Raw genomic sequence first — 21,160 nt, 5'->3', positions numbered from 1 at the left:
TTTTGATAGTGTTGGAGCAGGTGCTACTGACAGGAAAACGAGAAGTGGCCTGAAAGATCAGTTTTGGTGGTGGCAGAATTGAAGATGGAGGTAGTGTGTTCAAGCCGGTGGCAAACATCAGGATGTCCTGGAGAGAGAGGCCCGTTTTTTGTTCTAGAAAAGAAGCAATGAGTTTATGTATCAGATATTACAATAACACCAGAATATAGCAATAAATCTTAAAGTCCACCTTCTGTGTCAAGGAGAAAGTCTCTCCAGAATCCTAGCACTCTTGTTTCCTCATGTCGTCTGCTGCTACCCTTTTCACTGAGCTGAACCTCAAATATTTCCTCCAATATTTTGGATGTCAGCTGTTCCACTCTTGCACACATAAATGGCCTGAAGACGGAAGCATGCTGCTCCAAAGCATTCTGGAAGTTCAGTGTTGAAAGGCCATCCTTGAATCTATAAAAAGTTTGAAACAGAAATCACCTTAATTATTATCAAAAGAGCTGATATTTTTCAGTAACACAAAGAACATTAATATGTCTAATCTTTTTTTACTATTTTTATTTAGCATAGGTAATATTGCTGATGCACTGTACACAGTGAATTAACCTACAGTAACGTTAATTTCCTCCAGTTAAGCCGTCCAATCAATAAGGCTCCTACTTATTTGGCTGCTGGGTGCTGTTGATTGATTGATTGATTCTTGCACTATTGTACATTTGCTTGTATTAACTGCAACAAAATAGTAACTAAATTAGCATAGTTATTTTTTAAGTTAAGGAAGAGAAACATTACCTTTGAATAGAGAAATGGTTGCGGTAAATGATGTACCAATCAATGAACTCCTTTACAATTTTCAATTTGTCATCAACAGTCACAGGGAACTGCAAGCAACCAGCAGTTGGCAAGATGCTTGCATGTCTTTCAACTGACTGGTGTAGTTCAGTCAATGTACCTGCACTGGATATCTATGGTAGAGAACAATAACCAAAAACATAAATTAATATTTATGAAATCATTACTGATATAAATTTGTTATAAAAGTATTACTGATTGCACTTTAAAAATTAGGTAAGTTTATGTTATTAAAGTTATTTGAACACAGTAAGTCTTCTATTACTATGAACCACACAGTTTTGTTCGTTGATATTAACCAAAGGAAAATGGTTACTATCATTTCAACAACCAGTGAAAAGAAATATACTATAAATGTGTACTATAAATAATAAATTTTCTTTTGCAAGGCTAAATTTTGCAATTAATAAAATGTACGTTTGTACATCAGTCTTTACAAAAGGGAGGTAGGTTTTGTAAAGAGGAAAATCCTTTGGCTTCCTTAGATAAAATATATGACATCATAGCTAGAATTAATCATGCACAGAATTCTGGATATAGGAGGAAATTTTGCCATTTTAACTATAAGACTATAGCAAAATTGATCTTCAAACTATTTGGAATGTAGATCAAAAGCACTTACAGCTATTTGCAAATTCCTCAACAGGGCAAATGTAAAGCGTAATTCTTTGGTAAGGCTTTCCAATTGCCTCCTTGTACTTTTGCACTGTGAAAGGAATGTCTGTTCCTGGGATGTTCTTAACCTCCCTTGCATCAGGATACAACAAGACATGGGCACAATCTCTCAGGTCTATATTGACCTATATCCTTTTGCTTCTTTACAGCAGCAGCAAGCACTTGTTCCGATGCCCACTCAGGGTGAATCTCAACTGGAAGTAACTTCCCTCTCACTGTCTTAAGGGAATCTCCCTGCATCCTCATAAGCCCAACATTAATCTGCGGAGAGACAAAATTTAATCAATCAAATTAAATTATTTGATGAAGTATGTAATTTCCAGTTTGTGTTTGCACTAAATTAAAGGCATACCTTCAGTTTATTTCCCTTCTGTGTTTTGTTCTGATGCTTCTTGGTAAAACATTTCTTTCTTTCCCTCTCATTTATAGCTCTAAAGTTCATGAAACACTCTACACCTGAAATGCGTAATAAAAAAATACACGATTGGCACTTTAGTTATAATTTAAATGCATTAATTATTAATTGCAGGTACGATCAATACTGCAATGATTGTACCTGCATCTACAGATGGTCTAAAATGCTAACACTTAAGCATGCTGAAATAAATAACCCATGCTTCGGTTTACCTGTGCTGGTGCTTGGTTGAACATCGGGAGTTGCAGTGGTAGTGTTCCTCTCATCTTGGGCTTTGTTTGCATGATCTTGGACAAATTTTATGTTTCTGCCACATTGACAACAAAAGTCTGCAGAATTTATGGCGGCAGTTCCACAAAATGGACAGTACATCTGAAAGAAAATTTGTTTTTTAACGTCAGGAAATAAATACATTAAAAGTGGAGACATTGCCTACTAAAACGCTGAAATGAGTCATTCTCAAAAAAGATATTTAATTATACGAATGTGTAATTTATCTATTTTTTCTTGCGGTATGATTAGCATAATTGCTTTGCTAATTCGGGCAAGCATCTACGAGACCGAGCCCAGAACGATATGACTGACACAAAGTCTATCACGCTACCCATAAATTATTCTGTTATTCTATAATATTATAAAAGACGGCGTATCTGAAAAGAAATATAGTAATACGTACCTTTACTTTCTTTCAAATTTCTTTCTCTGAATCTTGCATCTGGTCCCATAGAAATGAATACTATTTTCTTTGACTCCCCCTAGTGGTCTGGAGCACTTCCGTTTTCAACACTTTTTGTTTGCTGCATTTCATTCGGGGGTGTCTTCTTTTTTGTTTGCGTCTCTCTTTTTGTTTGCTGCATTTTATTTGTGCGCGTGTTTTTTTTTTGTTTGCATGTTTTCTCTTTTGCTGCGCATTTGCACCTGTCGGCCACCGTAGTAGGCCACCAGAGTTACGGTAAATATGACTATTTACAGTACATAGCATTTAACTGAAAAATATGAGTGAACATAACTTGTACTATTCAGTGTTTGCAATGCAACATGGAAAACAGGTTTACTTCAATTCAAAACTAGCTGCCTCAAATTACTGCAAATTATTAAAACAAATAAAGTTAGAATATTTAAGAATTGCAAACCTAAAATAACTTGATAAATTCAGTTTAGTTTAGTCATAAACTAAATAGCAAAGACATCTTGACATTATTAGTTGTAACTAAACCGTTTCCATGGTAAACAATATTCTTAAACTGATCTAAAGTGTTATTCTCAGCACATTTCTTTTTTCACATTCTGTAGATTTTTCATTTAACCACTGAAGCCTATTTTGCACAATATTGACAAATCCATAAAGTAATGCAAATAGATCATTAAATTCAATTATTCAGTCACATATTAGTTGTCAATTGTTTCAATATATATGTAAATAAATAATTCATAGGAACATCGGTGCATAAAAACATCCTCTGATATTTTTGCTACTTTTTGTTTCCAAAGCTCAGATCCTGACAGAAACCATCATGTTTGTTCCTCTGATTGTGTTTTTAAAGTCCTTCATCATTTCCAGAGCCAAACTGACCCTTGACCCTTCACAGGTTCCAAACAGGAAGTTATTAAAGGGGGCGGGGCTTATTTGCTCTGACATTCCTGCTTGGCTTTCGACCAATCAGCCGGTTTTCACTCTGAATATTGTTTTGGTTGTAACTCATAACTCCCATCGTCCTCATCTGGGTTCGTTATAACTTCATTTTTATTCATCCTTTGGACTTGAGCAGCAGCAGATTCTGCAGGTGAGGAACAAATTTCCTGCTTTTTGTTTTTTTAAATAAAATTATATTTTAAAAACATATTCTTTTTTCTTTTTTAATTGTTCTAAAAGGTACAATTTAAAATATATGTTGTATGCCTTGACTTTTCCAACAAACAGTAAAACTCAACATTTTGGAATAAAATTTGATCTACAGTTGACCCTTCGGTCTTCGCAGGAGTTCAGAACCAGAACATGAAATGATCAAATCTGCATATTCTTGACATTACCTCTAAAAATGTTTATAGCTGCCCATTTTAATAGTTATATACCTCAACATGCGCTACAGCAGAAGCTAACATCTAGCCTTACTTAGCTCTGCTGAATTCAGCGAGAGAAAAAAAATACAAACTTTACTGATATCCCACTAATGTCCAAAAAAACGATTTCTGTGTCTCGATAGAACAAGAAACTTCATTAAAATCACATGTGAATAAATTTAACGCAATAAGTTATTTAAAAACACGCTGCCCATCACCTGCGTCCCACTTCCTGTCGTCTTCTTTGTCGTTTCCATCAGTAGTAACATCCGGTTGTTGATCACTTGACTAATTTGATGACTTTTACAAAATACAACTGAAAAGGTTTTTTCCAAATTTTGTAAAATATTTTCATTAAGCTGATTTATTTTTGTAATTCCAATTTGTGCAATCATAAGAACGCAGTTAGTGTCTGAATTTAATTATATTTTGAGCTTATTCATATTTATTGAACAATAAGCAGAGAAAAATGAAAAAGCAACAATCCTGTTTAAAGTTAAAAATAAGAGGTGTAATGAAATTATCAGATAAAATTTAAATGGCAGAGATAAAAATGGTGTTATTAGATCTTTGTTGGTGATCAGGCCTTTTCTGATTATTATGTTTATGTTATGAAATATCTGTCCCCACGATTCAGCAGGTAGAAAGTTTCAGGCATTTAGAAGTGATGAAAAAGCCCTGCTGAGTTTCCTCTGTCGGGTTTGTCTAAATGCAGGAAGTCGGTTGCGTCACCGACACTTTAGTGAAGCTGGAGGAAATTTCCATCCGTTTCTGACCCAATCTCTCCCAACTCAAAGGTTTCCATCAGGAGGCCTTTTATGCTCAGTCTAATCAGGCATGTTAGTTTTGATTGTCTTCAAATAATCCTAAAGATGTGAGTGAAAAATCTGACCACTGCAGAACTTGAAACAGAGGGTTTGTCTGAAATCTTTCCGGTTTCACAGCGATGTCGGGCAGGAAATCTCTAAAAGCTCTTCAGGAGTTTCCAAGATAAAACTAGTTGAGACAAAACCGACATGCGATGAGCTGATCTTAGAGATAAGAGCGTCTGCTTGTTTTCTGCTGCAGCATCGACTGATCGCAGCTAAAAACCTGCTGGACCACCAATCCTGCAGATGCAGAAATACAGAGAAATGGTGCGTCACAAAAACCGAGTCAGAGAACAGATTACCTGCTGCTCTGCAGTTATGAGTCTCTGTGTCGCTCAGGCAGGTTATTCTGCAGATTTTGGTTTTGTTTGTCTCACGCCAGCCTCTCGTGTAAAGAGTACTTCCTGGTCTGGAGGAAACTCGGTTCTGAAACCAGAAACATGAACCGTCAGAACATCCAGTGTTAGAATCCAGCGGCTGACTCTTCAGAACTGATGTTTAAGTCCAGTTTCCTCCATCAGACTAAACCTGGAGCAGAAATACGAGATAACCCAGAGTTCTGAGTATTCTGACCCAAAGTAAGACTCTCTTTATCGGACTCATCTGTGGTGGTTCTGGTGAAACTTATTATTAATATTAATAATGATATTTGTGTCATTTATTTTGCTGATTCTGTTTGGTTCTCTTTCCATCTGACTGTTTTGTTCTTCTGAAAGTCTGAAATAAACATAAACCCAAATCTAATATTATTAATATTTTATTAATAAGAATTGATTAATACTGAAATTACACACAGATGTATGTTTTAAAGATTTTATTTCTGTTCATTATAATTTTTTTTGCTAAAATCAATAATAAACTATTTCTAAAAACAGAAATGTGGACTTAATGAAAACATATCTAACACCTGTGTAAAGCTTGTTATTGTCAAAAGCTACTTTTAATCAGACAGAAATGGTTCATCTGGACATATAAACTATTTTATTTAAAATGAATGTAATTTCCCTTTGAGATAAATAAACTTATTTTTGAATTTGAAGACTGCCTGTTATTTTTGTTACTGCACTCTTTAAACCTTCTTATAATAATCACTTTTGACACATCAAACCAATTTAAATTGTCTTTATTAAATTTTAACATTTATAATGTTCTTGATTCAGAAGGAAATCTGATCAAACATGAAGGTGAAAAACTTGATGAGATCAAATCTGCAGCTGAAAGCAAACCTGTTTTTGTTTGGTTTGGGTTTTTAGTGCACACCTTGTTTTACCTGTGAAGCCAAGTGATTGTTAAATGGGTCACCTTTTATTCTGTTCAACCAACAACTGCAACCTGCACACGTGTTCAGACACATGTGAAAGTTCATTCATTCATTCATTCACTCATTCATTAGAAGGACTATAAAGGGCTTTATGAATGAGGTCGTATTGAATGTGCATGCTGGGACGACCTGGTCGACCTTGTGGGATCTACCAGTTAAACGATGAGGAGACTGAAGGCCAGGGATCCGTTCATCCTTCGGTTCAGGTGCCTGAACACAGGTGAGCCATGACTTGTGGTCAGATTTATACCATCATCTCTCCTGAGATGTAAAACTAGATTTCTGTCTGATTCTCCTCGCAGTTCTGAAAGATCTGGTGATGATCCCAGTTCACACCAAACCCGAGGACTCGGAGAAGGAGTTGGACGAACTCTATGAACTCTGGGTAAATACAGCCAAAAACAAACATGCTAGCCTAGCGGTAGCGGGAGAAATGACTCATGGCCTTTAGCCAGAAACAAGAGAGAAATCCTACAACCAATAAAATCTGATGCTACTCCATTTTTTAAATATTTCATAAAGAAGAAAGTTGCGCTCAGTGTCTTCTTCAGAGGTTTTTGTATCATTTCCTTCAGTGGTTCTCCCTGCACAGGCGAAGCAGGGAACCGGTTGCTCAAATGGTTTGGTTTGCAGTGAATGAGAACCACAGCAGCTGAAAATGTAGCAAATGCTGCAGTTTTGGTCTCATGTTGGTGTGAAAACAACCTATAACTGGACTCTTCTACCCCGTTTTCCACCTTTTAGTTGTGTGAACAGACTCCTTTTTTTGTTGTATTGTTCAATCAATCAATTAATCAAATTTTATTTGTATAGCACATTTCAGCAGCAAGGCATTTCAAAGTGCTTTACATCATATCAAACACAGAAACACAATGCAACATAGAATCAATAATCAAAACACAGCATTAAGTCAAGTTCCATCAATAAATTTCTAATTGATTACATTTCAAATACAATCCTAACCAGGTGGGTTTTTAGTTGAGATTTAAAAGAAGTCAGTGTTTCAGCTGTTTTACAGTTTTCTGGAAGTTTGTTCCAAATTTGTGGTGCATAGATGCTGAAAGCTGCTTCTCCTCGTTTGGTTCTGGTTCTGGGGATGCAGAGCAGAACCAGAACCAGAACCTGAGAGGTCTGGAAGGTTGATACAACAACAGCAGATCTTTAATGTATTGTGGTGCTAAGCCGTTCAGTGATTTATAAACTAACAACAGTATTTTAAAGTCTATTCTTTGAGCTACAGGGAGCCAGTGGAGGGACTTTAAAACTGGTGTTATGTGCTCTATCTTCCTGGTTTTAGTCAGAACGCCAGCAGCAGCATCTGGATCAGCTGCAGCTGTTTGATTGATTTGTTGGACAGACCTGTGAAGACGCTGTTGCAATAATCAATACGACTGAAGATGAAGGCATGGATGAGTTTCTCTAGATCTGGCTGAGACATTAGTCCTTTAATCCTGGAAATGTTCTTCAGGTGATAGAAGGCCGACTTTGTAACTGTCTTTATGTGGCTCTGGAGGTTCAGGTCAGAGTCCATCACTACTCCCAGGTTTCGGGCTGATCGCTGGTTTTAGTTGTAATAACTGAAGCTGTGTATTGACTCTAGATCTATAACTCTAGATCTATAACTCTAGATCGTTCCTCTTTAGGTCCAAAAATAATAACTTCAGTTTTGTTTCTGTGCAGCAGGAGAAAGTTTTGGCTCCTCCATTGTTATAAATACAGAATACTTAGTTTTGTCATTTTGGTTATTATATTAGAGTGACTCCCTGCTGTTTGCTTTTTTAATTCTTTTTAATTCTTTTTAATTCCTCCTCGTTCAGGATGAGACAAAATGCTTCAGGCTGTTGTTCCAAACTCTGCTAAAACATTCAACTTCCAGAAAGCTTACAAGCTCTCCGATGAGCAGGTGTAACAGTGTTTAGGTTTAAGTTGTAGAATCCCACTTGCCTTATATGGATCAGTGCAATGGGGAAACAGCGCCCCCTCTCTGTGTGGCTGGTTAAATGTTGCTGGCTCCTGCACTCAGTGCCAGTCTGTGAAAGCTGCACCAGAGGTGAGTTGCGTTTTTCAGCACACAGTAGAAACGTGTTAGCAACATCATTTTTATTAACTTAGACAAATAGTGTGAAATTTACTAATTACTAGATGTGTGCCTAGCACCAATTTTTGTACTTTTAGTTTAGTTAATATTATCAAACACTTCATGTGCTAAGCTAAAGGCTAACTTAACGCTCTGTTGTAGTGTGCTGAATGAAGCGGAGCCGTTGCACTGATTCTAACTCCCCATATGTTCCCATTCAGGAAATAAACTGCCTGAACAACCAGAAACTTCTCGTCTTCATTTAAAAATCTACACAACACAGAGTGGAGGGGTTACTGGGGCCGGCCTGGTGCAGTGGAGTGAAGCAGAACCCGGTTACACAGGTCTGTTCTTATTATCACATGTTGAAATTGTTAGAATAATTATGTTTTATCATTCTTACATAAGTAGTTACCAGTTTGTTTTTCATTTAAAGGTTTAGTATTCACACCCCAGAGAGGAAGAATCTGTTAAACCGTGTGAAAGACAAACTTTGCTTTTTCCCTAAACCTTGAAGCTGCAGCTGCTTTCTAATCTAGGGATCCTCCTTAAAGGGCCTGTGTGTTAGTTTCTGTGTTCTTCCTTGTTTCAGAATAGCCAGTCTTTGATTTCTCACTCTCGACTCCCTTCTGTCTCCTGCTGAATAAAAAGACAGGCTCTGCATGGTGAACTCCTTGGAGAAGTGGTTTGCTGTTTCTCCTTCTGCAGAAGCTTGGTTGAAAACTCATAAACGTTGTCTGTGGTTCTTTCTTTGTATTAGGTAAACAAAATACCTATCAGAAACGTTCCTTCTGAAAATATTTGACCTGATTTTAATTATGAAAAATTATTTATTACCATGATCAGACAAACAAATTACACAGTTTGGGTTTCCAGTCAGACCTTAGCAACGAGAAAAATTATTTTACTTAACACTTCTGCTTGACATTGTGGCAGGTTGTTGTTCCTTCGTTCAACTATCTTATGCCCCGTTTGGAGGTATATGCGCTTTAAATAAGACTTTATTCAGGTGCAAATAAATTATTTCCTCCACCACAAATTCTTAGGTTTCCCAATTAAACCTTTAATTGTTTTACTGGAGAATCTGAAGAGCAGAATCATGTGTAATCTTTTTTTATAATACTTTTTAATGTTTGAATGACTGACATGTTTTTATTGTTCCTTGAAATGAAATTACATTCCTGATTCTGTTAATTTTTTAACCAGCTACATCTGAGCAAAAAGTGGCAGCAGCACCATGCTGTTTCTTTTAACGACACTCATTTTTAAAATTACTGTCAAAATTAAAAGTTGTTTTTTAGATCTTTTAGCACGACTGAATCCAGATGCTTTCATTTACTTCTTGCCTCTCACAGGATGAAAACTATTTCTTAGGCCTGTCACGATAGCAAATTTTGCGGAACAATTAATTGTCTCAAAAAATTATTGCGATAAACGATAATATTGTTTGAAGACCTTTTTACACTGATTTAATGGAAATGACGTAATAATGCATGTGATTTCCTGCCAAAGATAGATACACTTTATTTTCAAAAGAATATTTAACACTGGAGCTGATAAACAAAATAAACAAAAACAAAATGGATTCTCAGTCTCCATTAACAAAAATGTACTCGATAAAGACTAAACAACATAAAGCCAAAGTGTAAATAAATACTGCATTCAACCAAGAGTGCAGATTATGAAGTCTGTATATTATGTTGCCCTTCAGTAATAATTAGATTTAAATAGAGAAGATGGGCACATCGACTACCTGATGCAATAATTCACACTACATGATTTTTGCTTCTATTTTTCCCCATACAACAATCTTAGCACGTTGGTCTTTCTAAGATTGTGTGGTGTGTTACGGTAGATCATCGTGTCAGTGGAGAGCATCGGAGTTGAGCCTTTTTTCATTCGGTGTCATCAACAGAAAGAGAAAAGGGTCAGAAGAGACGATAATGCCGATAATTGAAATGACGTCGATAGTTTTAATTTATCGTACGATTTATCGTTTATCGCGACAGGCCTACTATTTCTTTTTAAATAATCATTTCAGTAATTACTAGATATTCCTAAAAAGGTGAATTTTTTTTGTAATTAATTTACCTCAATGTCTTCTGTGTTGCTGTTTGTCAATGCAGTGTTAACATGTTTTGTACAGCATAATTGCTTTTACCATATTTTATGAATAAACTGATTTACAATAAAAACTGACAAAAGCAACAAACATTACTGGAATAGTTTTCATTAAGTCGTAAAACTCCTGTGGTGAGTAGCTTTAAATCTGTAAAACGGCGGAACAGCAACTGACATTCCAACAAGAAAATGTCAAATAAAATATCTTCTGGTAAAATTATCAAAACAAAATACTGTGAAAAGTACAAATGAAGCCTCATATTTAAAATTTTTGCTTCCAAGCAGCTAGATTTTTATGAAAATATGAATAGATTGTGAACTGATGCACACCAACATCTCCTTCTCCAGTTTATTAAAGAGTTATTGACTAAAACATGATGCTTCAGATCATGCAAATATTTTTAAAGTTGCTACATTTGAACGTGGAGCAGAGGGAATAAACCTCACATATAATGTGATTTGTTATATTTGCAGGAGCTTCCCTCCATGACTGTGGAACGCTCTCGTACGTACAACCCCTGGCAAAAAGTATGGAATCACCAGTCTTGGATGAGCACTCATTCAGACATTTCATGCTGTAAAACAAACTCAGATCAAAAACATGATACAATATTAAGGTCGTTCCAAAGTGCAACTTGTTGGCCTTCAGGAACACTCAAAGAAATGAAGAGAAAACATTGTGGAAGTCAGTGAATGATACTTTTATTGACCAAGCACAGGGAAATAAATATGGAATCACTCAATTCTGAGGAAAAAAGTATGGAATCATGAAAAACGCATAAACAAAAGACCATTCAAAATACATCACTAGTATTTAGTTGCACCACCTTTGGCTTTTATAACAGCTTTCAGTCTGTGAGGCATGGACTTGATGAGTGACAAACAGTATTCTGCATCAATTTGGTGCCAACTCTCTTTGATAGCAGTTGCCAGATCAGCTTTGCTGGTTGGACCCTTCTTGTGGACCATTTTTTTCAATCTCCACCACAGGTTTTCAATTGGGTTGAGATCTGGACTATTTGCAGGCCATGACATCGACTGAATGTGTCTTTCTTCAAGGAATGCCTTCACTGTTTTTGCCCGATGGCACGATGCATTGTCATCTTGGAAAATTATTTCATCATCACCAAACATCTGTTCAATTGAAGGGATGAGAAAACTGTCCAAAATGTCAATGTAAACTTGTGCATTGATAGAAGAATTAACCACAGTCATCTCCCCAGTGCCTTTGCCTGACATGCAGCCCCATATCATCAAGGACTGTGGAAATTTGGTTGTTTTCTTCAGGCAGGCCTCTTCATAAATCTCACTGGAACGGCACCAAACAAAAGTTCCAGCATCATCACCTTGTCCAATGCAGATTCTTGACTCATCACTGAAGACAACTTTCATCCAGTCATCCACAGTCCATGATTGCCTCTCCTTAGCCCATTGGAGTCTCGTTCTTTTATGTTTAGGTGTCAATGCTGGTTTTCGTTTAGCTTTCCTGTATTGAAATCCCATCTCCTTTAGGCGATTTCTTACGGTTCGGTCACATACATTGACTCCAACTTCCTCCCATTTATGCTTCATCTGTTTAGTTGTACTTTTTCGGTTTTCAAGACAAATGGCCTTAAGTTGTTTGTCTTGACGCTTTGATGTCTTTCTTGGTCTACCAGTACGCTTGGCTTTAACAACCATTCCATGCTGTTTGTATTTGGTCCATATCTTGGATACAGCTGACTGTGAACAGCCCACATCTTTAGCAACCATGCGTGAAGGGTTACCTTCTTCAAGAAGTTTCACAATCCTCTCTTTTGTTTCAAGGGACATTTCTCTTGTTGGAGCCATGGTTCTCACCACTCCACTTCGTCCAGCAGCCCTCCAAGGTGTCATGACTGCAGGTGTTTTGAACTGCACACTAACGGGCACATCTAATCTGGGGCAGGTGTCCATTTAGGGAAAGGAAATAGACTGGGTGTGTCCTTTTTTTTCTACCTCCAATTTGAGTGATTCCACACTTTTTTCCTCAGAATTGAGTGATTCCATATTTATTTCCCTGTGCTTGGTCAATAAAAGTATCATTCACTGACTTCCACAATATTTTCTCTTCATTTCTTTGAGTGTTCCTGAAAGCCAACAAGTTGCACTTTGGAACGACCTTAATATTGTATCATGTTTTTGATCTGAGTTTGTTTTACAGCATGAAATGTCTGAATGAGTGCTCATCCAAGACTGGTGATTCCATACTTTTTGCCAGGGGTTGTAGATGCATTAGAACGTTTTTTATGAGTCATATTTTGGTTTTACATGAGTTTATCATTTTGTGTTTGAGAAACAGAAAATGTACAAAGCTAAAAATGTTGCCATAATCACCATTTTATCGATTTGGATATTTTTCTTCCATCAAAAAAAAAAAAGAACAAAAAAAGTAAACACATAAAACAAGATGTAATTACAAAAAAAAAATTTATTTATGTCTCCCACTTCACAATACAACAAAAACATAGTTCAGGTATTTTTTATTAAACATTTCCACTGAAGAAATGTTCCTTTTTATTTTTGCCAAAAAATAAAGACATTTCATAAACGGTCAGAGTTAATTTAGTTGTTGGGTGTCTTAAGGGAGATAATTACTTTTCTTCATGTTGTCTGTTCACTCAAAGGTTTCTGCACTGAACTGAGAGCTGGAAGAGCTCAGTGCAGGAACAGCTTGAGTGTTGCATTGTTCATGGTTACCAGTGAAAAACAAACTGAGGGTTGCTAGGCAACATCATCTTCAGACTTTACTTCTTCCCCGACTTCTTGATCCCACCACTGGCTGCAGGACAAATTACACAGATACAAAACTGATGAAACGACAGAGAAACAAATGTGGCTGATTTTGTTGAATTTATAAAGTATTTTCTATCAAATTAGAGACGACATTGGGTTCAGATATGGAGCTTCACAGGTGCAAAATGTTTCTCCATACGTTCTGTGAAGCCACTAAATGATGCATCAGGTCTAACACATACTGCTGTTGATCCCATACTCAGGTTGTGTGTTCATGGCTGCATTTCTCGTATTATTTAAAAACCCAGAGAGGTGTGATTAAAAAACAAAACTATCAACCACAAGTGAATTCTCAGGTGTCTTCCAGACAAAATCTGAAACATTTAAGGAAAACCTCAGGAACTGTTTTTTATGTTCCTCCTGTCTGTTGCATAAACAAACTGCAGCGTTAATGTGGAATGAGCTGCAATTTCATTTTACAGACAGTAATTAAGACTCATTAATAATCTTCATTAAAGGGCCAGTACTATGCGTTGCCATTTTATAGCTTCATGAAGTAGCTTTGTTACTTTCAGTTGTAAAAATGTTGCATATATCAAATATGGCGGAAAAAATATTACTTCCTGATTTAATGTCTTGAAATTGGGATTCTGTCTCTTCAAAAACTTAAATTTAGATATCAAATGATTTAATGAAGATTTTTCTTAATTACTTGTCTAGTCTCACCTAAAGGTCCTTTTCCTGACGCTTTGGCCTTCAGCGCCTCCATGGCTTTCTGCTCTTCCTTCTGCTTCTGCTTGAAGGCAACGTCTTCCTGCAGGCATAAATTATTTTTAATATGCCACAAGCAACACTTTCTGTTAAATTGATTTCCTATTCACAAATAAATTAGAATTTTCAGAGGACACTTTGAACACAGTGAATCCACTCTGACACTTTACCTCTCCATGGTCAAGAGGGCAATAAAGTAAAGTTCTTAATCTGTGACTTCACCTAAATTCAATTGGGAAAGAATAATCTAAACGGATTAAACTTACATCATCCATTTCCTTGTTTTGTTTCTTGGGCGCCTTGAGTGGTTTCTTTTTGCCTCCTGAAAAATGTATAAATAAAACAAATCAACCAACATTGCTGTCACTCCGTCTTTAAAAAGTATTTGTGTATTTATTACTTTACGATATTTTTATATTTAATGAGCTTCTGCTTATTACTGCACAACCTTGAAAGTTACCCAGCCTTTAAGACATATTAGTGCAGCTTTTATTTTAAATATTTTCAACCATTAATAAAAATTTCAAAGTGATTTCTGTGTACAAGAGTGTACAAGTACACCCTTGTTGCTTCCACTGGTTTTTTACAAAAAGGAAAACTGCTAATCAAAGCATTTGATTAACTGATCACCAGCCTAATGTCCGTCATTCGGTTTTCATTCCAGAGAAAGACTAAATGCGGATTAATTCACTTGCTCACCATTTCAATCCCTTGTGCTTTTGGTCATTTCATTTTGTTTTATCTCAATCTCTAATTAAATGAAGCTCAGTGGGCCAAAATGTTTCTACAACGATGTAAGGGATTGATTAGGTCAAACATAACAACAATACCGACGGTTAGTGCTGCTAAATGTGGGTCTACACACTGAATCAAGTTCTCCATTTGTTTTTGGTTTTTTTCCGGTGAATGCGTGCATTTTTAGACATTATGCAAATAAGTGATGATGATGAACATTTTTGAAGTGAAACACAGCATATTAGCTAGAACCTGTTAGCATTTTTTAGCTTCATGCACAAACTGAAAAGCCCGATACATAAAGTAACAAGGTCAGAAATTCACCATGACGTAGCTTAGCACAACAAAAAAGTCTCACCGTCTCTACCGGACATATCTAAATCGTTTAAATAGGATATAAATGACTAAAATTAAAGATAAATAACAGCAATTTGGGCTTGTTGTCGATTTAATCCGCGCTGGAAAGGACCCCAGAAGAACCGCCGGAAGTAGGATACCAATCATACGCCTGAACAAAAAACAGCTACATGATGCTAGCTGGTTCTCCAAACACCAGGAGAATAAGTGGTTAAAAAAAGTTTATTCCGAAAAACTAAATGCTGTGACAGCTCTAAAGGAAACAGGTGCGTTTATTTTAGTAGCTTTCTCCATAAACTACAATTTCTACAGACATATTCTAGACAGTTTTATGAGAAAACAAACACCGAGGTCAATGTTAGCAATATAAAGCTAGTTAAAAAAAACAGAAAACGATGATGTAATAAAGAGGAGTTTCAATTAAATAAGCCGAATGATATAAATGTAAAGTATTTAGAGTGTGATAGTAGTGCATGTATTTAATGGTTTGTCTTCAGTGAGGGCAGAAACGGGTGTCTGCTAAAAGTCATCGCTGCTGCGTTTACACAAACTCAGGAAAGTCTGCAACAATGAAAAAAGATTAGAAAAAATATTCCAATTGGTAATAAGCCTGTTACATTTAAATTATTTTAGATTCAGAATGACGTCATTCCTTTTAAAATTAGTAATAAAGCATGTTCTTCCTAAGGACATGCTTTATTACTTATATTGCGCTACTTAAATGTAAATCAATTTAAAAGCAGCAAACCTTTATATTGATTTATGAAACTATAATCACGAAAGCAGCTGCCAGGTAATTTTTAAAAATCTAGTAGATTCACAAAAAGGTAACTTGTAAAGTAACTAATATGTAAAGCTGTTATGTCCTTATATTTCCCCATAAAGTAGGAGAGTTGAACAATATTCTTGGAAATATAGATATTTTTTTACAGCAGAAATTTGTTTTTATTTAGAAAACCTCGGAGAAATATGTAACTGTCAAGTTCAAGAAAGAATAAACTTAAAGAAAATTTACTTTCAAAAGAGGCATTTCAGTGCCTGAAACATATGAATGTTAGGTAAGGTACATTTTTAAAAATAAAGGAGCCGTTTGTTTTAATTAGGTAAGATTTAGTAAGGTATACTTGATAGATGTATTAGTTTTTAAAACATGCACTATTCTTTGTTTAAATTACACATTTGGTCATCTTGCTTGTTTAAGGGGGAAGTTCAAACTTTAGGAATTGTTGAGTTTTTACTTCAGATTTAATTTGTACTTACTCTGATACACACAACACCTTCACTTCAACATGTTCATTTATTGGTCCTGATTTGATTGGATCCAAATGGTTTAAAAAGGTTTTGCTTGTTTTGTTTTTTGTTCTTTTTTAGAGGTGCCTTTGTGGTGTCGGCCCAATCGCTGCTGTGTGTTTGAACCTTCCACCCCGACTGCTGACGTTCTCAATGAGGTCAGACACTCATGAAATGCTTTGAACTGCATTCAGAAGAAATTTAAGAGAAAACCTGAAGTCAAACATAGAAACATTTGTGTCAGAGCCAAAACCTTTGGGCATGACTGAAAGAACTGAATTAATAAAAGAAGTTTCACCGTCTCAGGTACAGAGGAGCTCGGATCTACGTCTGGGCTCGAGGCTCATGCCGTCTGTCTCGGCCCCATCTGGCAGCCCGAACCGCTCCGGTTCGACCCTACAGCTCTGAACCGCCGGCTCGACCTCCTCTACGCACTGACCCCTCCCCTCTTGTACAGAAAGGTACAGCTGAGGTGGTGAAGGAGTGCAGCCTGTCTGCCCTGCAGGTACAGCTGTCCAGTACCAACATGCCAAAAAAGACTGAATTATCAGAACTGCATTTTTCTGTTTGTTATGATTAAAGTAGCATTAAATAAAAAAGTTCTTCCCCCTTTTTGTCCCATCAGCATGCAGGAGAGTTGGGGCGGCAGTGGAGCCAGAGGTCGGCGCAGACGGCCACCGCCTCTGTGAACTTCTGGTGGGGGAGATACGAGGAGTTTGTGGGGCTGACCGAAGTCCGCGAGGCTCAAACCAAAGTCACAGAGGTCAGAAGATGCAGAGAGCAGTCATGTCTGCAAGTTTAATCAGAGACAAACATCTTTATGCAAAAATCACAGTTTGCATGTTTATGCACTTTCATTTGGGTCTTAAATGCTTCTAAAAAAAACCCCAACATCACAAGTACTTAAAAAAAACAACATTCAGCTGGTTTTTGGCAATAAGTTCATGTTTTTTGGTGTCTGGAAAATAAGCCGTTACAAAAACCTCCAGAATGTTGAGTCCCATTCCACAGGCACAGAGCCGTCACCTAGCAACCAAGCTGAGATCCAGCATGTTTGGTCAGCTGGTTTTCCCGTTGGATGCGCTGTACAATGGCTGCTGGAAAAGACAAGTGTTTTGTTGTTAACTCACCAACTAGAGACCAGTTGCTGCATTCTTGTTGTTTGTGCAGCAGTCTCCACTAATGCTTTTCAAAGCAGAAGGGGAGCATCTGTTTGCAGCCATTTTCACGTGTGAGCATAAACATTGAGTTGGACAGCAGCAGCTTATTTGGATTTAAAGTGACAGAGGCACTAAAACACCTAAAAATATGCAGAACTGGCTAAAATCTCATTATCTAAGAATAATTTTGTGCAAAAAAATGTAATAAAGATGTTTTGTATTGGCCTTTTTTACCTCCATCAACAAATAAAACTTGTATTATTAAAAGTCTGACAGACTGAATGTCTCTGCTCAGGCTGAAGCAGCGTTCATGGTGGCCAGAGGAATCGTGCGTGAGGCTCACACCAGCCTGGAGGCGCTGCAGGGCCGCCTGAAGGAGGTCAGAGACCGGCTGGACCGCGTCTCCAGGGAGGAGGCTCACTACCTGGAGCTGGCCACCATGGAGCACAAGCTGCTGCAGGTCAGACCAGGAAATTTGCTGATTCAAAGTGTTTGAGTTACACAGGATGGATGAGCGTCTCCCCATCTACAGCTGTCTAAGGGGTCAAGCTTTCATGTTGTGAGACATGCAAAAAAAATGTTTTAGCTGGATAATCAGGGTTTGTTGAATGAATTTTCAATTAGATGTTTTTAAGATCTGAAAAGTTCTTGATTTCTGTGTAAATATTGATATTCAAACTACACAGTTTTGTAACATTTGATTAAAAGTCTACATTTGGGAAACATTATTTACAGTTGAAACCAGATATTTTCATTCACTCTACAAAAATACAAATACATATTACTTTTTCTCACCGTTAAAATAAACCTGTCTTAAACAGATCAACCCTTTTTTTTTTTTTTTTTCTCGACCGCAGGAGGAACGTCGTCTCCGGACTGCGTATGAGAACGCCGAGAGTTTGGAGAGGGAAAAGTTCGGCCTGTTTTCGGCGGCGGTGAGGGAGAGTCACGAAAAGGAGAGGACGAGAGCGGAGCGCACCAAGAACTGGTCCATCATCGGCTCTGTTCTCGGAGCCCTGATCGGGGTCATGGGGTCAACGTATATCAACCGCGTCCGCCTTCAGGTAACAAGAGACGCTGACTGAGCTTTAACCCTGGAGCATGAAATACTAAGAGAGGGAGACAGGAAGTAGATGAGGAAGCCACTGGATGGTTAAAAACATAAATACCACCAAAATCAGCCCAAAAATGACACCAAATATCTTTATTTTTAAGATTTTAAATGAAAAAGACCAACAGTAGAGATTAGGAGTTGAGTGGAATCTGTTAACAAATGTTAAAAGTATAATGTAAAACAATTCATCAATTAAAATTTGTAAAATAGTATATAGATTTTTTTATGTAGACATGAAATTATGGAAGCCCATATCTACCATGAAAGAAAAAATAAAAATCCAACAGAAATGTATCATTTATAGTATTACAGTAATAATTCCTGTAGTTTGTTTTATAGCAAATGTTTCAATTTTTTTCCTCAGTCGAACCGATTCAACTGAACTATCAGGTGTGAAAACAACCGTAAGTCGTAGTTATGAGATAAAATCAGAATTTGAATGTTAAAGTCATGACTATAAGATGGAGCAACCCTCCTTAGAGAAACAGCGTGACTTCCTCAATCTCAAACGTTTGACAGTCGAAAGTATGACTGTGTTAAAATTACATAACAAATGTTGCAACTTTGGTCCCCAATCAAACCGAGTCCATTGGATTATTAAATGTGAAAACATTCCTAAGCTCGTATTCCAAGGTGTGAATGCGTATATTTCAGCCTGTATGTATAGTTTTGACCCTATAAATCTGAAACCGAAGTGGATTATGTTCTTGTGTGTCTGCAGGAGTTGAAGAATCTTCTTCTTGAGGCCCAGAAAGGTCCGGAGAGTCTGCAGGAGGCGTTGAAAGTCCAGGCTGGGAACCACCAAACCCAGCAGGACCAACTGGGCGAACTCATCGACAGCCTCCGGGTCACTCTGGCTGACGCCTTCTCTCCGAGCAATAGCGCCCCCCAGGGGAAAGGAGGACCCACCACAGCCTCGCCTGCCTTTTCTCTTTCTGCCTCTAAAGACCTTCAGGTCCAGAACCAGAAGACGGAATCGCTGCTGGCGTCGCTGGCGGCCCAACTGGGTCGGCTCCAGCTGGGCGTCAGTAAGGTGGAGGGCGAACTGCTGGCGATGCGGAAACTTCTGGAAACCGAACCGCAGACCCAAACCCGAGCCGCTGGCCTTCAGAGAGCAGAGACACGGGAGACGGAGACGGTGGCGAGACGCCTGGAGGACAGCAGGAGGACGCTGGGGGAAGGAATCAGGATGAACACGGTTTACAACGCCGTGTTCAGCTACACCGCCGCCGCCGTTACCGTCTCTGCTGTGTACCTGCTGCTCCGGGGAACTGGTTGAACTGGACCTGGACTGGTTTATGACGAGTCACAATAATATCAGTTAATTATGAGCTTAATGACATCAGCTTCCTGGTGAACCGGAAGCAGATGGTTACATAAGTATCTCCTGCTGAAACGTCATGGTAACTGGAGCACTCAGACATGCAGCTATTTATCATGTCCAATCACTGATTACAATATTAAACCATCATATCCACGTCTTCCATCAAATCATAAAGGAAAATCTTCATATTTCCAGGCAAATATCTTATCTCATTGTTTTGCTTTATTCTAACTCCCTGATGTAATCTCTGATCCAGATCAAGCTGCAGGCGGCCACTAGGGGCAGGCTTCTGTCTCAATCAGCTACTTCCTCTTATTAAGTGACTGATCCAAAAAGCAGTTAAATGAACTTTAATAACAAGTTTGACTTTTAACCTCCCGAATATTTCTGACTACAAACTAATTTATTTTGTTTGGATGAAGCAATCTGGAAATCATTGATTTTAGGATTTTTCTAAAGAATAACGGCACGACTGACTGGTATATTCCCAGTTAATCCAGTACCAGAAGGAATAATTAACTTCACATCAGCTCCAGTGGACCAGGGCAGCAGAGACAGCTTTAATTCAAATGAATGTATTAAAAACCATTTTTTGGCTCTGTAGATTTTCTGGAGGCTGTTTGCTGCAGAACCTCTCAGGTCCTGAAGTACTTGGACATGTGAAATGTTTCTGACATCATGAACTGGTTGCGCCTGTATATTAAAATGTTGAATGGGAACTGACTTCATGGCTTTTGTTTCTCTTTTGTTCAAAACAACATGGCTGTTCAGTTCCAGGTATGACCAGGAGGTGGCAGCAGAGAAAAAGACTCATGTTATTATTTTATTCAGCCTGGATTTATGCTGCGTCCCAGTTCTGACTTCCCAGTCTGAAAATTCAACTGGAACGGATTTGTCACTGGGAAAGTGGGAGCAACTCCGACTGCATCCAGTTCTGACTTCTTTTAAGGTCAACTTCACATTTCAATCATTACCTCTGTAGTAGTAAGATGTGGTGGAAACATTTATTTGTCTAAAATTGATGGTACATGTAGGACTTGTAACTCTAAATGTACAAATTAAAAGTATGTATATACATATTATTATTCATTATGTAGTTTATATTCTTTGTACAATTTCTTTATTTCAAACATCTATTTATGTATTACATTTATGTATGCACAGTGGTGCCTTGCAGCAAGATGTTTCTGGGTTCAATTCCCAGCCCGGGTTTTTCTGCATGGAGTCTGCATGTTCTCCCTGTGCATGATGGGTTCTCTCCGGTTCTCCAGCT

At 37.6% G+C, this 21,160-nt stretch overlaps 2 protein-coding genes and 1 long non-coding RNA gene across 7 annotated transcripts; 1 reads left to right on the top strand and 2 right to left on the bottom strand.

Moving 5' to 3' along the window:
* Positions 1-45: 45 nt before the first annotated feature.
* LOC111612339 lies at positions 46-2,651 on the bottom strand. Of its 5 annotated transcripts, none has more exons than XR_002754566.1 (3): positions 2,146-2,603; positions 230-1,974; positions 46-153 (listed from the first exon to the last, which is right to left on the bottom strand). It is a non-coding gene; the product is annotated as an uncharacterized LOC111612339 (long non-coding RNA). The 5 variants fall into 5 exon arrangements; XR_002754562.1 differs by lacking the exon at positions 46-153 and adding an exon at positions 2,610-2,651 and having other exon boundaries at positions 2,146-2,305; XR_002754564.1 differs by lacking the exon at positions 46-153 and having other exon boundaries at positions 230-444; positions 784-1,974.
* Positions 2,652-13,014: 10,363 nt separating this feature from the next.
* tma7 (translation machinery associated 7 homolog) lies at positions 13,015-15,116 on the bottom strand. Its single transcript, XM_014473552.2, has 4 exons — positions 15,001-15,116; positions 14,174-14,229; positions 13,863-13,950; positions 13,015-13,182 (listed from the first exon to the last, which is right to left on the bottom strand). The coding sequence occupies exons 1-4, from the start codon at positions 15,014-15,016 to the stop codon at positions 13,148-13,150; spliced, it is 195 nt and encodes a 64-aa protein (XP_014329038.1). The 5' UTR covers positions 15,017-15,116; the 3' UTR covers positions 13,015-13,147.
* Positions 15,117-15,181: 65 nt separating this feature from the next.
* On the top strand, positions 15,182-20,885 carry ccdc51 (coiled-coil domain containing 51). Its single transcript, XM_005811636.3, has 7 exons — positions 15,182-15,265; positions 16,371-16,447; positions 16,596-16,794; positions 16,915-17,052; positions 17,745-17,909; positions 18,307-18,513; positions 19,285-20,885. Exons 2-7 carry the CDS (start codon positions 16,443-16,445, stop codon positions 19,840-19,842), a joined length of 1,272 nt encoding a protein of 423 aa, XP_005811693.2. The 5' UTR covers positions 15,182-15,265; positions 16,371-16,442; the 3' UTR covers positions 19,843-20,885.
* The last annotated feature ends 275 nt before the right edge of the window (positions 20,886-21,160 follow it).

The sequence above is a fragment of the Xiphophorus maculatus genome, chromosome 20 (genome assembly GCF_002775205.1).
Source record: "Xiphophorus maculatus strain JP 163 A chromosome 20, X_maculatus-5.0-male, whole genome shotgun sequence".
Lineage (NCBI taxonomy): Eukaryota > Metazoa > Chordata > Actinopteri > Cyprinodontiformes > Poeciliidae > Xiphophorus > Xiphophorus maculatus.
This window is presented reverse-complemented; position numbering and strand designations above follow the sequence as displayed.